At 43.6% G+C, this 17,115-nt stretch overlaps 1 protein-coding gene across 3 annotated transcripts in view; it reads right to left on the reverse strand.

Annotated features, from left to right (window-relative positions):
• Positions 1-17,115, reverse strand: part of st6galnac (ST6 (alpha-N-acetyl-neuraminyl-2,3-beta-galactosyl-1,3)-N-acetylgalactosaminide alpha-2,6-sialyltransferase) — a 33,335-nt gene that overhangs the window by 10,686 nt on the left and 5,534 nt on the right. For 2 of the 3 annotated variants that reach the window (XM_078278812.1, XM_078278811.1), the window contains exons 3-5: positions 6,862-7,126; positions 1,199-1,364; positions 189-363 (exon numbers count right to left, since the gene is read on the reverse strand). In XM_078278812.1, the coding sequence (XP_078134938.1) occupies positions 189-363; positions 1,199-1,364; positions 6,862-7,126 (606 nt within the window). The remainder of the gene's footprint in view (positions 1-188; positions 364-1,198; positions 1,365-6,861; positions 7,127-17,115) is intronic. The other variant, XM_078278813.1, reaches the window with a different exon arrangement.

Genomic DNA, 17,115 nt, shown 5'->3' on the forward strand with positions numbered 1-17,115 from the left:
ATGTGTGGGAGGTGTTTCAGGCAGTTGAGAAAAAAGTGCTGTCTGTGGGAGAGAAAGCTCCATTTGGAGTGAAATGTGTTTTTTTTGTACTTTATACATATACAAAATAAACTTTAAAGATGGGAAAAATCCAAACAAAGCATTATAGGTGCTCTTTAAGTCTCTTTACGGCCAGAGTCAGCATCTACCTGAAGACGTAGTGATGACTGTCGATCTCCTTCCCTTTCTTTGAGTCCTTAAGGATCCCTCCGTTCCCCACCACGGCGCAGCGGATGCACTCAGATTTATTCCTGCGATCCTTCCAGTCGTCCAGCAGCTGCCAGTTAGCAGAAGAGTTGAGGACAGACAGAGTTTCCTCCAATGCTGTGACACAGAAAAACAGAATTAATCTGGATGAGATTGATTTAACACAGCCTTAAAGGCTTTAAAAAAAAAAAAAAAAAAAATTTAAAAAATCCCTGCATCATGAGAAAAAGATTTAGTTGCTGAACCACATATTCTTTTTTTCTTTTTTTGGTTGCCTAAGTAATTGCACCTGCCTACAGATTTAGTTATTAGTGATTGGTCTGAACAAGAGAGAGAAAAAAAAAAGGAAGCTACAATTATCTCAACACGATAAGCATCTTAACAGTCATGAGGCCCACATGTCCTAAATCAAATCATCCAAACTACTTTGCATCTTCTGTATGGATGAAGAGTACACCATAGGCTTTAGACAGCTTTTGGTCTCCACACAACACGTGTCATGCATGTGTACTTTGAATTTTATTTGCATTAGTCTCGCTTTGCCAGACGCTGCGGAGGAAGGTCTGGCTAGTCCACACAGCATTCCGGGATGAGAGAAAAACGTACTCTGGTTTATTGGCATTTCTTTAAACCAATCACAATCTTCATTTTATCAAAAAAAAAAAAGGGGGAAAAAATTAGATACCAAAAAAAATGTAAAAAAAAAAAAAATTTAAATTTAAATATTAAACAAAAATCAGAAACTCACTCTTGGTGGCCGGGTTGGTTCAGTGAGTAGAGCAGGCGCACATAAACAATACTTATGCCTCGACGCAGAGGTCCAGGGTTCGAGTCCGACCTGTGACAGTTTCCTGCATGTCTTCCCCCTCTCTCTCCCCTTTCTTACCTAGCTGTCCTATCCATTAAAGGCGGAAAAGCCGAAAAAAAAAAAAAATCTTTAAAAATAACTCACTCTTGTATTCGATCCCGCCCCAGCCATGCGCTCCTGGGTAGTGGCTCAGGCGCTTGTGCTGTTCACGAGTGACGTGTTTGGACCACTGCAGGACAGGAACGTCTCTCCGAAACCGTCCGCTCCATTCTGTTTTGGTGACCCGACTTCGGATACCATCGGAGCAGTTCTGAGGGAAGCAGAAAGGTAACAGCCTTGTTGTAAGCAAACCGCATAGAGAAAGTAGCGCTGTTCTGATACCGATATCAGTATCGGAAAAGCCTCCGATACTGCTTAAAATGCTGGTATTGGTATCTGCAAGTACTGGAGTTTATGCACCGATCCGATACCTAATATAGCCCCGAAGAAAGATGTTCTTTTACCGTTATGACTGACTGTCAAACTGGATAATAAAGTTCTACAACATTCAATGTCAATGTATTTATATAGCACATTTAAAAACAACTGAGGCGAACCAAAGTGCTTTACAAGGTCAAATACAACAATAGCACAATAATAGAAATAGAGTTTATCACAAAGAAATTAATAAATAAAAAAAAAAGTTAATATCTTTCCTTGGTTAAAAAGAAAGGCCAAAGAAAACAAACAGTGATTTGAAGTGTTGCGACATTCTTTGGTCCCTATTAGAGGTGAAGATCTTTGCCTGATGGGTTTGGTCTTAATTTCTATCATTTTACATGGGTTCGGGCTTGCGCTCCGGGTTGCACTATAAATGAGCGGTCAGGTGATGCGTATCGATTAGCACGAAAATGGATGCTGAGGAGGTGAAATGGAGGCTGGCCTCTGGAGGACTTATTTTATTTCTTTGTTCCAACTTCCAAGTGGCCTATAGCCGACGTTAGTCATGAATAAATGTAAAAAAAGTAAACGGGTTCGGTTGTGCCCTATGTAGGCTGGGTCCTTTGCAGCGGCCCGGGTTCGAGTCCGACCTGCGGCCCTTTGCTGCGTGTCATCCCCCATCTGTCACTCACCTTTCCGGTCTATCCACTGTCACTATCAAATAAAGGGAAAAGCCCCCCAAAAAATAATCTTTAAAAAATGTACTTGTCGGGCTCGGGCATAACTTTTAAGGCCTGAATACAGCTCTAGTCCCTATCTTGCACTCGGCGCAGCGCAAAGCCCAACACAAGTGTCTTTGCTAGTTTAAAGAACAAGTTTAACTTTGTAAGTGTACAGACAGTTTATTAAAAAGATAGATTATAAAGACTTGTATACAGGCGGCAGCCGTCTTGGGAGCTACTGTCTTCCTAAACTCTCTTTTTAATAAACTGTCTGTACACTTACAATGTTCTCTAATGCTTCGGTTAACATGGAGGGACCCTCATTATGCTACCATTGAAGTGTGGTGATATTTTGAGCCTTTTTAGTGGTATAAATATTAAATAATTTGTTTTTACTTTCCCTGTGCCCAGAATACTAGCGTTGTAAGCAAATCAGCGGTCCCCGCTAGCTTGTTTCAAGCTACAAACACATTCGATTAGCATGAAAACATGTCCCAGAGAGCGACAGAGTGGGTACACATCTGTTATTAACCCCTAGGTTCGTTTTGCGCCCGAATTGTCCTTTAAGAGCGACGCAGCTGTCAATTTCCCGTCCAGTGCCCACATCGTTTAAATAGCAAATGCACCTGCGCCCATCTGTGCGCCCATGGGCGTGCTGGTCTTACAGGGAGGTGTGTTCAGGTGCATTCTGGGCGTGCTGGTCTTACAGGGAGGTGTGTTCAGGTGCATTCTGGGCGTGCTGGTCTTACAGGGAGGTGTGTTCAGGTGCATTCTGGGCGTGCTGGTCTTACAGGGAGGTGTGTTCAGGTGCATTCTGGGCGTATTGCTATCTTGAGGCTGCGGAAAGTGATCGCGCCATTGACCAACAAAAACCTGGTCTAAAGTCAATAACTCAGCATTTCATTGTTATTTTAACAGAGCATTAGTAAAATGCTCCTAGGCTCGTACACAGCGCGCACACTATGCTCGTTACACACAGGGACGCACAGCAACACACAAACATTCAAAAGGATTAAAAATATTACAATGTGAAATAGTATTATATGATCTACTCGCGCGTTCACTTCACGCACGAGCAGATCAGTTTCTTCTTCTGAAAATCTCTCCTCCCTGCTTAGAAAATCCTCCATCATAACAGCAATGCTCCAAGGTCCAAACGCGCCTGGCTTTTAAAGGGAATGGGAGAGGACACCGATTGGTTTATTGCATGTTACGCCCAAAACACACCTCTGATTAATGAAGACACTAAGTACAACCCTTTTGAACCATGGGCCTGGTGCACGGACCCTTTTTTCCGCCGTTAAACTAGCAAAAGTGGATTTGTACACACCCCTGCGCCAGGCGCTTCATGCTGTGCGCTTAGATCGTTAAAACAGGGGCCATTCTCTGCGTTTGTTCACGTTTCACTGAAAGTGAACCTGACCCAGGCCAATGACAATGATAGCAATCATATCGCATCCATACAGGGATAGTAGTATACAGCTGTTAAAACGTAGTAAAAAAAAAAAAAAAAGGTTTAAACACTGGTATGGGATTGGTACTCAGTATCGGCCGATAGGCAAGTTCGGGTATCGGAAAGGAAAAAAATGAAAGTCTGATGTCCACTCTACGACTGCAACACACATTTACAGCACGTCCCTTGTGATCATTACAAAGCCAGCATCATTAGTTCCATTTGGCAGGGTGCATGGCCTCATGATTAACCTCCAGACTCTCACTGGAGCCAATTATCTTGGAATTACACAGCTGCAAAAGAACAACGCTTACAACAGGAGCTTTTTATCCATTGACAGACATAATTATTAGGAAATTTCCATGGGCACACTTTGCTGATGTGCTAAATTTAAAACCCCATGCGGGCAGAGAAGGAAGCATGAAGAGGTTCCACACATGCAAACGTCAACGAATGGATGGCACTACTTTATCTCTTTAATCGTGTTATCTGTCGCTGGTTCTCTGTGGAATCAATTATCGATTCAGCCTGTGTGTGTGTGTGTGTGTGTTCCTCTTTTATGTAACAGCTCAAAGCCTAAACTGCAGCTTAACTGAGTTGATCGTTTTTTTTACTTTAAAAGCTGCACTGTACAAAAGTACAGTGTGTGCATGCCATGAAATTCCCAGGAAAAAGATTGGGATTCACCGTATGGACGCATTATTTTGTTACAGAACCCTGTGAAATGCTGCCATGAGATGTGCAAAGACTGAGTTTTTTTTTTTAATCTTATATTGTGCGTTTTCTCATCCTTTCCCTCGGTGGACCATCTGACAGCTCAGAGAGAGTCTGTGTAGAGGACACATTCAGGATGGGAGCTGGAGAAAACCGAGCCCGGCAGAAAGCGACATGGCTTTATTTTCTATGAAGCGTTTACTGGAAAGACAGACAGATCCACCCAGTACAAATGGGGCAGCCGCCCTATGACAACATCTCCAGCCTGATGAAAACCAGAAGCCTGGGCAGTCTCAACAAGTTCTGATGCCCCACAGATATGATGCACCAGACCAGTGGTTCCCAGACTTTTTCACATCAAGGACCCCTAAACTGACACAAATTACACCACAGACCCATTTGATAAGATTTTGTCCCAGGGTTTTATTACAGAAAGTGTATGAAAGCCACGACCAAAAGGGTCATACATTCTGTGTCATTAGCCGCTTTCCGAACGGAGGGATTTTTGCAGTTCCTAGAACCCTTTTTTTCTCCTGTTCCGACTCGACCAATTTGGGGATTATTAAGTTCCTCTGGCCACAGTGCTGTGGAGGAGGGTCTGGCTAGTCCACACAGCATTCTGGGATGGGAGAAAAACATGCTCTGGTTTATTGGCATTTCTTTAAAACAATCACAATCGTCTTGGGTGGCGCTGAGCACCACACAGAGCCCCGGTGCCTCTGCAAAATAGCCTAGGGAAGGAAATTGGAAGTTAATGAACATCCGGCTGAATTTCCCTCGGCAACAGAGCAATCCCATAAGTGAAACGTCGTGAATAAAGACTAGTGTTGTCGCTATTTCCGGGTCAAAAACCACTGCTGTGGAGAAAGAAGGGACATGGGTGTATTAAGAGAACGGGAAGAGGCAGTTATAACCTACAGAGCATTGCAGAAGCGTAACCCGGGTTTACACCGGTTAAAGTGTATACATGCAAGAATACCCCAGTTACTAAAGGAGTTATCTAGGTCTGTTAACCGGGGTATAGGAATTCTAACTTTAGCCAGAGGGTAGGTGTTTACATGGTGTTTGAGGAACCGTAAAGTGGCCATATTATGCTCATTTTCAGGTTCATAACTAATTTGAGATTGTATCAGAATAGGTTTACATGGTTTAATTTTCAAAAAACACCATATTTGTGTTGTACTGCACATTGCTGCAGCTCCTCTTCACCCTGTGTTCAGGTCTCTGTTTTAGCTACAGAGTGAGACCTCTCAACTTCTGTAACATCTTTGTTGGCAGTCGCACATGTGCAGTAGCTAGCTAAGGATTACATGAGCTAACTAGCTGTTTCTCCAACTTCAGCCTGTACAAGGCAGGATTAGCCGGGAGACTTCTAAATGAGGGCACACTTCCAACTTTGCGTGGAGTACCTGCAGAACATGTAAGTAGTTCTATACAATTTATTTTGTAGATTAGGGTGAATTCATATGTGTTGTAGCAGTGTTTTGCCATTGAGAACGAGAGAGCATGCTAGCGCTAGCATGCTAACAGTTAGCCCCCTAGCCCTCTCGTTTCGGCTAGTTACGTAGAAAGCCGTGCAGATTTTGAACAGCTCACCCGGAGACTGAAGGCAGGACACATTCAGAAACCGTATTTCACTCAAGACAGCATGGATGTTTTTTTCCCCAAGTTTGTATGCGTGTGGAAGCACCAGAGACACAAAATAACACCCCAAATCCCAGAAAAAGTCATTTTTTCATAATATGGGCACTTTAAAAAGGTGCTGTAGGTAGGATTGGGAAGATCCAGGACTTAATGAGCCCCTCCCCCCCAAGGGAGAATGAATGCGTGTGCATGAGCAGTGATTGACACGCAGTTAGACACCACCCCCCTGGCCCTGATTGGTGCATCTTAACAGGGAGCGGTGGATTTTTCACCACACTCCAGTCTGTAGGTGGAGCCAGAGGAGCCAGATTGTTTTTAAATGACCTGCTTCATGTAGTTCTATTGGAACATAGGGTCAGTTTCAGCAAATATGACAGAAAGACAGTTTTATAAGTCTTACTTACTGCACCTTCAAGCCGAACATAATCAGGTTTTTAAACTGCATGTAAAACGCACCGACTCGGGGCTGGAGCCCCTGAATCTGACCCAGGGACAGGAGAGAAAGCTAAATATTCTTCTTCAAAAGATAACCTTAAAAACATTAAGGTTATTTCTGGGGCTTTTTTGCCTTTAACTGATAGGACAGCTACGGACAGGAAAGGGGGGGGGAGAGAGAGGGGGCGACATGCAGCAAAGGGCCACGGGTCAGAATCTAACCCGGGCCGCTGTGGTAAGTACTGAGCCTTGGTACATAGGGTGCACGCTCCACCAGGTGAGCCAGCATGGCGCCGCAAGAAAGCAAAATACAAAAACATGACTTTAGAATAATTTGAAAAGGTGCTATAGTCACATAAGCAGACTACACACAGGGGCTTTCTGCACAGACAAATGAAATGTGCACATGTAGGACTCACCGTTTGTGGTCGGATGTCTTCACTCACGTAAGTGTCTCCGATGTAGGGAGGCTCTGTTGTCTTTACGTTGTCCAGGGAATTGTTCTCTGCTGGTTTGTGTTTAGCAGCTGTGACTGTTTGAGTCTTTGGAGTGGGAGTCTGCGGGTGCTCAGGCAGAACTGTTCCAGAGGAGAGCTCTGGGGGAAGGGTGGAGGTGGGGGGCGGGTGGCTCCACTGGTCACTGTTGCTCTGTCTGTCCAGAGGCTCCGTAGAGTCTCGTGAGCTGCTGTGGAGGACAGAACAAGATTTGGCGGTGAGCCCAGCAGCAGGTCACTGCTGGAAATAAATCATCTCTCTCTCAACATGCTCTCATGAGATGCATTTTCTTAAAAAGGAATAGTTCAACAAGTTGGGAACCGTGTGCTTAAGACTGAGTACAGAATGCAATACTTTTTAGGCACCGGCCAAATTGCCTTTAAAGTATTGAGTATCGAAAAATGCTTTGTCGTTCAATACCTAATTATAATACTTAGGAGTAAATCTCATCAGACCTAAGTGTGCTCTTGATGAGGGTCAGAGGAGAAAATTGATATGTCTGACCATTACATTTCTAACTGGAGCAACCAGCCAGTTACCTTAGCTTATCTTAAAAACTGGAAACTGGCTAGCCTGGCTCTGTCAGAATCTAGCACCTCAAAAGCTCACTAATCAACAACATGTTGTATCATTTTTGTTTGATACACACAAAAAGAGACATTTAGAGGTGCTGGTAGGGGGATTACTGTTAAGCAGTCTTCATGCTAAGCTAAGATAACCAGCAGCTCATAATACACATATGTGGTATGCATCGCCTCATCTGACTCAAGGCAAGAAAGCAAAAAAGCATATTTCCCTTAAACGTCAAACTAGTGTTTCAAATGTATTATTGCTGTTTAATTTCAATTCCATTACAAAATAAATAGTTGACTGACGGACACATTTTACAGTCGAAATGAGTTAACAGGACGCGTCTGTGGTAAAAACCACCTTGGGGTAAATGGGAAAAGAATTTGGTAATCTGGGTGACCCAACCCTTTTAATTAAGTTAACTACTTTAATTGCTTTCCATTAATTTCCACAAAATAACTAAACATGACAAAATGGGAGGTTCTGAAGTTTATTTCGAGAAAAAAAAAGTTGATTTATGACTCAGTGCATAACTTGGAAAACACATTACAGTCATGAAGAAGAGGGTGGAGGCTGCATTTTGTCTCAGCTTTAAGATCATTATTTTTTTTGGTAAATTTTTTTGACAGCTAGGTGAGAAAGGGGGGGGGGGGGAGACATGCAGGAAATGGTCACAGATTGGATTCAAACCCTGGACCTCTGCGTCGAGGCATAAACCTCTCAGTATATGTGCGCCTGCTCTACCCACTGGGACAACCCGGCCGCTGTCTCAGCTTTTAAAAAGGTTTGTGTGCTTTTCTCAACTAACTCAAGCTTCAAAGCTCAAACTCCTGTGTTCCTGCCATCCCATATGAAACGTGTATATGTGGGATGGAGTGAAGGACGACAGCGAGATGCAGCTGAAAGCTCTGAAAAAAGATAGTAAGTGGACCTTGGGTGAAGATTCTTTTGTCAAACAGTTGGAAGGTTGATAGTTCGTGTTGCTGCGGAGACGCCACTGTCATAATCTGCTCAAAGTGCACCCACACTGTGCAGACCATTTGACAACAATGTTTCTTTGTTGTGAGTTGACTGATGCTTGTTGTTGATGCTTATTCGTCAAAAGATATTTCATGGAGAGAGAACTCCTGTTGTTCAAGACCGAAAACAAAACTGCAGTCTCTGTAACTATGGCGCTTATTTTTTACCTTCATTATCTTTATTATGAGCCTGACAAACACCAGATGCAGCAGCAATATTACCTCATAAAGCCTGGTAACACTAAAATGCAGTAACCTAATTAAACTGGAACTCAAACTTCATCCATCCATCCATCCATCTTCATCCGCTTATCCGGGGTCAGGTCGCGGGGGGTAGCAGCTCCAGCAGGGGACCCCAAACTTCCCTTTCCCGGGCCACATTAACCAGCTCCGACTGGGGGATCCCGAGGCGTTCCCAGGCCAGGTTAGAGATATAATCCCGAACACCTAGTCCTGGGTCTCCCCCGAGGCCTCCTCCCAGCTGGACGTGCCTGGAACACCTCCCTAGGGAGGCGCCCAGGGGGCATCCTTACCAGATGCCCGAACCACCTCAACTGGCTCCTTTCGACGCAAAGGAGCAGCGGCTCTACTCTGAGCTCCTCACGGATAACTGAGCTTCTCACCCTCTCTCTAAGGGAGACGCCAGCTACCCTCCTGAGGAAACCCATTTCGGCCGCTTGTACCCTGGATCTTGTTCTTTCGGTCATGATCCAGCCTTCATGACCATAGGTGAGGGTAGGAACAAAAACTGACCGGTAGATTGAGAGCTTTGCCTTCTGGCTCAGCTCTCTTTTCGTCACAACGGTGCGATAAATTGAATGTAATACCGCACCCGCTGTGCCGATTCTCCGACCAATCTCCCGCTCCATTGTCCCCTCACTCGCGAACAAGACCCAAAGGTACTTGAACTCCTTCACTTGGGGTAAGGACTCATTCCCTACCTGGAGAAGGCACTCCATCGGTTTCCTGCTGAGAACCATGGCCTCCGATTTAGAGGTGCTGATCCTCATCCCAGCCGCTTCACACTCGGCTGCGAACCGATCCAGTGAGTGCTGAAGGTCACAGGCCGATGATGCCATCAGGACCACATCATCTGCAAAAAGCAGCGATGAGATCCCCAGCCCACCGAACTGCAACCCCTCTCCACCCCGACTACGCCTCGATATCCTGTCCATAAATACTACAACCAGGATTGATGACAAAGCGCAGCCCTGGCCGAGGCCAACTCTCACCTGAAACGAGTCCGACTTACTGCCGAGAACCCGGACACAGCTCTCGCTTTGGTCGTACAGAGATTGGATGGCCCTGAGAAAGGACCCCCTCACCCCGTACTCCCGCAGCACCTCCCACAGTATCTCCCGGGGCACCCGGTCATACGCCTTCTCCAGATCCACAAAACACATGTAGACTGGTTGGGCATAGTCGCAGGCTCCCTCCAGGATCCTTGCGAGAGTAAAGATCTGGTCCGTTGTTCCACGACCAGGACAGAATCCGCATCGTTCCTCTTCAACCCGAGATTCGACTATCGACCGAACCCTCCTTTCCAGCACCTTGGAGTAGACTTTACCGGGGAGGCTGAGAAGTGTGATACCCCTGTAATTGGCACACACCCTCTGGTCCCCCTTTTTAAAAAGGGGAACCACCACCCCGGTCTGCCACTCCTTAGGCACTGTCCCAGACTTCCACGCAATGTTGAAGAGGCGTGTCAACCAAGACAACCCCCTCCACACCCAGAGCTTTAAGCATTTCTGGACAGATCTCATCAATTCCTGGGGCTTTACCACTGTAGAGTTGTTTAACTACCTCAGCAACCTCCACCAGGGAAATTGATGCCAATCCCCCCTCATCCTCCAGCTCTGCCTCTACCATAGAGGGCGTATTAGTCGGATTTAGGAGTTCCTCAAAGTACTCCTTCCACCGCCCTATTACCTCCTCAGTTGAGGTCAACAGCGTCCCATCCTTACTGTACACAGCTTGGATGGTTCCCCGCTTCCCCCTCCTGAGGTGGCGAACGGTTTTCCAGAAGTACCTTGGTGCCGACCGAAAGTCCTTCTCCATGTCTTCTCTGAACTTCTCCCACACACGCTGCTTTGCCTCTTTCACGGCAGAGGCTGCAGCCCTTCGGTCCCTTCGGTACCTTGTAACTGCCTCCGGAGTCTTCTGGGATAACATATCCCGGAAAGACTCCTTCTTCAGTCGGACGGCTTCCCTGACCACCGGTGTCCACCACGGTGTTCGTGGGTTACCGACCCTTGAGGCACCCTAAGACCACAGCTCCTCACCGCAGCTTCAGCAATGGAAACTTTGAACATTGTCCACTCGGGTTCAATGCCCCCAGCCTCCACAGGGATGCACGAAAAGCTCCGCCGGAGGTGTGAGTTGAAAGTCTGTCGGACAGGGGCCTCCTCCAGACGTTCCCAATTTACCCGCACTACCCGTTTGGGCTTACCAGGTCTGTCCAGAGTCTTCCCCCACCCCCGACCCAACTCACCACCAGATGGTGATCGGTTGACAGCTCTGCCCCTCTCTTCACCCGAGTGTCCAAAACATACGGCCTCAGATCAGATGAAACGATGATAAAATCGATCATTGACCTTTGGCCTAGGGTGCTCTGGTACCAAGTACACTTATGAGCATCCCTATGTTCGAACATGGTGTTCGTTATAGACAATCCATGACTAGCACAGAAGTCCAACAACAAACAACCACTCTGGTTTAGATCAGGGAGGCCGTTCCTCCCAATCACGCCTCTCCATCATTACCCACGTGCGTGTTGAAGTCCCCCAGCGGAACTATGGAGTCCCCGACTGGAGCCCCATGCAGGACTCCACTCAAGGTCTCCAAGAAGGCCAAATACTCCGAACTCTTGTTTGGTGCATATGCACAAACAGTCAGAGTTTTCCCCCCCACAACCCGCAGGCGTAGGGAGGCGACCCTCACGTCCACCGGGTTAAACTCCAACGTAGCGGCGCTCAGCCGGGGGCTTGTGAGTATCCCCACACCCGCCCGGTGCCTCACACCCTGGGCAACTCCGGAGAAGAAAAGAGTTCAACCCCTATCCAGGAGTATGGTTCCAGAACCAAGACTGTGCATAGAGGTAAGCCCCACCAGATCTAACCGGTAGCGCTCCACCTCCCACACAACTCAAACTTGTAAATGTTAAACAAGGATCAAAGGTTGCAGAGAAGGCAGGACGTATTTTATATGTACCCTCGAAAGAGTTTGTAGAGAAGAAGATAAAATAAAACATGACATTTAAAAATGTTGTCCTATTTTTTCCATTTCTTAAATAAATTACTTTATGAACAAGGCATTACATGCAGGGGTTTAAATTGACACCAGCCAACCCACAAAGGACGGGTACAAATTTACTTTGGCAGGTAACATTAGGCTTGGTCCAGATGAGCTGCGCCTTGCCTGTAAAGTGGACGAGAGCAGGCGGCAACAGCTGGGGGTGGGGGACAAAAAGCCGCGGTGAAGTCAAACAGTTTACAGTCGTCAGCAACCTTCGGGCTGAACAGGCAGTCACAGAAACATTTCTCCCGTTAGGTCCAATTCCGATATAATAAAATGTTAGACCCATATATCAGCTTGTACACAGTCTACTGGCGTTTTATGACAGAGTAGCTGTTAAGTAAGTAGGTCAAGTTTATTTGTATAGCACCTTTCACAGATACTAATCACAAAGTGCTTCACAATAAAATGCAATGCAACACAAGAAGTCACAATACAAGCAAATTGAAATACAAATAGAAAACATAACAGCCATAAAAGCCCCTCGACTAAGTAAAAGCCTGCTTGAACAGCAGTCTTCAGCTGCTTTTTAAAAGATTCGACAGAATCCACACAACGTAGCGGGAGCCACTGCTTGGAATGACCGATCAGTGAATGACAAATTAGTGCGGGGAATCACTAATAGCATCTGACCTAATGATCTCAGACTACGGGTGGGGGTATGTAGCTGTATCAAATCAGAGATGGATGAAGGAACTTGATCATGCAAGGCTCTAAAAGTAATGACCAGGATTTTAAATTGAATTCTATACTGGACTGGTAACCAGTGAAGTGCCGTTAAAACAGGTGTGATGTGTACTCTACATGCGATCTGTTGCTGATGACTGTAGATGATCTGTAATTTAAACGGATTTAGTCTCTCAGACTTCTAAACATCATCAGCCACATGGGTTCTGTACAGAATAGGCCTTTATAATCAGACAAATAGTTAAAATCCCTCCAATTCAAAAAACAAACAATGGCTCTCAGAACTACGGCCGCCTTGAAGTCCGACACAAATCTACCCAGCATGCACTGGGCGTCGATCACCTATTGTAAAGTCACTAGCCAATTTGGCCGGTGATGAATGAAGCAAAGAACACTGCGACTGTTTGAATTAGCGGGCTGCAGAAATGATACGACAAGTCAGCGTTGCCAGATCTCTCGCTCTCTCTCTCAAAAAAATGTGGGCTGTTTTGTGCATGTTTGGCTTGGAAACGTAATCTCTCTCTGGCAACACTGCTTGTAGTACTAATCCTACATTTCCCATGAACACTATGTTGTGACGTGTCATACAACCATTGGCTACGTGTCTAGAGTGTGTGCTATCGATTACGAGCTACGCTGAAACGGAGAAGGCGACCGGGAAGGCCAACGGAGAAGGCGTACGAGAAGACATATGTAAAAGTCATACGTAGAAGGCCAACAGAGAAGGTGTACATAGAAGTCCAACAAGAAGGTGTACGTAGAAGGCCAACGAGAAGGCGTACGGAGAAGGCCAACGAGAAGGCGTACGGAGAAGGCGTACGGAGAAGGCATACGGAGAAGGCATACGGAGAAGGCATACGGAGAAGGCGAACGAGAAGGTTAACGGAGAAGGTTAACGGAGAAGGTGTACGTAGAAGGCGACCGGAGAAGGCGAACGAGAAGGTGCGAAACAAACCAGAGGAGCTGAAATTAATTATTTAGAAAAAAAAAGGAAGAAAAACATGTGGCTAGTGGAAAATCTGATTAACATTTCATTTACATGCGTTTTGTTTTGAGGGAGGGTCAAAGAGAGAGAGATTAGGTTTTATTTGTAATAAACTACATTTCTTATGTTTATTTTAGATTGGTCCGATACCAATACCAGCAACTGAAAAGTCTCCAATACTGCCTAAAATGTTGGCATCGGTATTGGCGAGTACTGCAGGTTATGCACCGATCTGATAACGTAATTTAGCCCCGAAGAAAATCTACTTTAAAAGTAGTTTATTTAAAAGAAAGTTCTATGGCAATTACTGTTTGTGTTTATTTGTCACATAGAGGCAGGCCGTACAACAAAGATCACATCCATACAGGAACAGTAGTATATAGGTGTTAAAACATAATCAAGTATATTTCACACTGGTATCAGATCGGTACTCGGTATCAGCCGATACACAAGTTCAGGTATTGGAATCGGTATCAGGAAGCAAAAAATGCTATCAGACCATCTCTAGTTTATATTTTTCTTCTATTGTTTTCATTTTAATATTTTTTATTTCCCACTATAAAGTTACACATCAAGGATTTCATTGTGTTTTGTTCCTTGACTATTTAATACATATTTAATATTGATATACTTAAGTGTTCTGAACATACTGTACGTTTGTTTCAATATTCACACTGTGCTGTCTCAATATGGATCATGGCGATACAAGCAACATTTTTATTTCAGTCCATCAAAACATGCAGAAAGGAGCTACATCAGGAAGTGAAGAGGATATTTTTACACAGGTTTTCAAATTAAAGAACAGCATTTAAAATGAAAGACCTGCGAGCTCCACGCGCCCAACCTTCCTACCATTTAGTGTCTGAAACAGGCCTTTGAGAAACAGTCATCTTTTCCATTTCTTTCCGCCTGACTTAATGCATTTTATCCAGAGCAGAGCTGCTGACTTTTTAAACCTGGAGCGCTGCCCGTTATAACAAAGCGTACAGTTCACATACAGCGTGTAGGAGACCACCTCCAATGAAATAACTCCGGGAGATTTTTTTCATTAGTGCAGCCGAAGCGCTGTGTGGCTCCTTTGTTAAAACCACAATGATACAACTAGAGGGGAATAAGTGCTGGTTACAAAAAAAAAAAAAAAAAAAAAACATGGAACTTTTCATACCACTCATGATGTAAACGTTTAACCCTTAAACCCCCTGTCCCATTTCACTGCTGAATCTGACCTCATTTCGGTCTCTCCATGAAACTGCCTGCTCTCCTCATCTGGCTATGATTGAGGCAACTTAAACAACGTATGGATACACAGTGCGGTTAAAGTATTGTGACTGCGAAAGTTTTTTTTGTTTGTTGGCTTTTGAAGCACATTTCATTGTAAATGAAATGCTTCTCAGCTTCTTCCGATGGGCGACATTTTCAGCCGAAGCCAAAGTTTTGGTTACTTCACATAAAAGATTTGTGTTTCTTAACTTTTCTCGCTGGTTTTAATAAAGGCGGGGCTCAGTTGGAAAAAGGTGATGTCACGTACTGTAGAAATATTTTATTAACAAAGTGTGTGCATGGGGTACCCCCAAGATCCTCCAACTTAAATTCAAGGCTTTTAAGACCTTTTTAATACCATTTCAAATGTCAAATCTGTATACATTTTAAACCCTAGAAAATAATTATGTACATGTAGGCTACTTGAATTAAAAACATTATATTTAAATTTTTATATTATATTTAATACAATTTATTGGATTATAATATAATCCAATAAAATATATTACACTGCATAATGAGCACTTTTACTTTTGGTAGTATAAGTATATTTTGATAATACTTTTGTACTATTACTTAAGGACGATGTTGAATGCAGGACTTGTAACTGACTGAATGTGTTGTTGCTCAAAACCATTTTTAGTAAACTGTGTACACAAACAATGTTCCCAATGCTGGAGTTCATGTGTAGAGCCCCTGGTGATACTTGGAGCAAAGTTTCATGTTGTGTCGAGCCTTCTTAGGGTTTTAAAAATATCTTTTTTGAGGCCATCATAGTAGCGCCCCTAGCACTCCCATTCAAAAGGCCATTTGTCCGAAAAACGAGAATACGGTAAATCTTAAAAGTGGCGCCTCCGTCCCAATTATGCTTTTAAAACGAAAGTTTGACTCGGATACATTCACAAAAAGACCCTAGGTTGCATTTTGGCGAGAGTTACGCTTTAAGGGAGAGAATAGATCAGAGGGCTATTTCACAACACCAAGATAAGGGATTAAGCTGGGATTTCCCAGTTATCCTGGCTCAATTTAGCCTTGACTGTTTCACAAAAGCAGAGGAACCTAAGTTACCATGGAGATGTATTCTGTACAGCTAGCCTGCTCCTGACCAGGCTAACAGCCAGGATCTATTAATCCTGCTGCCTTTTCGGTTCACTCAGCAGTGCTTTTACCTTATTGTTATCAGTCTGCATTAGAAAAAAAACACAGGTGCATATTGTTGTTCTGTTAACTACTATTATTTAAAAGTTGTGACCATTTTTTTTTTTTTTTTTATAAATTATTCAGGTGGCATTGTTACTTTTATATTGCTGAATGAAGACTGCTGTTCTTGTTGTGAATGAATGAATATACTATGGCAGTCGTTTTAAATGAAGTCTGGTACTAAGGGCAATACATACAATGCTGTACGTGTGTTTCTATACTGGACCTATGCACCTTGAATTATTGTTGATTCATTTTTTTTAAATTCTTTAACAATAAAAGGATCATGTTTGTTCCTCTTCCATGTGCATTGTATTTGGCATTCTGGGACTATAATTTGGGAGGATTGTACAATTTTAAGAACATATCCTAATTGTACAATCCTCCCAAAATATAGACTTAGTTCACTGGACCAGTAACTATCTAGTGTTGTAGGCTAACAACAGGGAGAGGACACCGCTATGGTTTTTGACCTTATATTTTGCTGGGAGGAATAACAGATGAATATACTCCGTTACAGTCATGTTTACAGTGTGCATGGAATAGATTTTAGAGTCCAATTTATTTAGTATCTTTCTCTCTCTATATTTTTTATATATATATATATATATATATATATATATATATATATATATATATATATATATATATATATATATATATATATATATATATATATATATATATACACACACACACACACACACGAGGGAGCAAAGCATATAATATGTATGTATGTTTTAAATAAAAAAAAATGTGAGAAAAAGCGTCTAAAAATATGTAAAGTGTACAACTGTTTGTCAAAAACAAACAGTTGTACACTTTGCATGAAAAGCAAGCAGTGGAAGTTAATATGACTTAGGTAATTTACATTTTAACCCATGAGAGAGAGAGGGAGGAACAGAGTGAAAGGAATATTTATGCGTCATATTCTAACATTGTAGAAAATGGATGGTAAATTTCCTGCGTAACATTAGGCTGTCTTCTGCTCACTTTTAAAAGGGAAAGAGTACAACTGTTAATTTGTGCAAATGATTAGTAGCCTAATCCTTGAATGGTATGATAACAGTTTGAATTCAGAGCAGTGGTCAGTAAATGTATATTTTTTGGTTACATATGCATTCGGTCGGTTCGTCTGCCACGCTTTCTCTCGCCGGTTCATTA

Source organism: Sander vitreus, chromosome 21 (assembly GCF_031162955.1).
Source record: "Sander vitreus isolate 19-12246 chromosome 21, sanVit1, whole genome shotgun sequence".
Classification (NCBI taxonomy): Eukaryota; Metazoa; Chordata; class Actinopteri; order Perciformes; family Percidae; genus Sander; species Sander vitreus.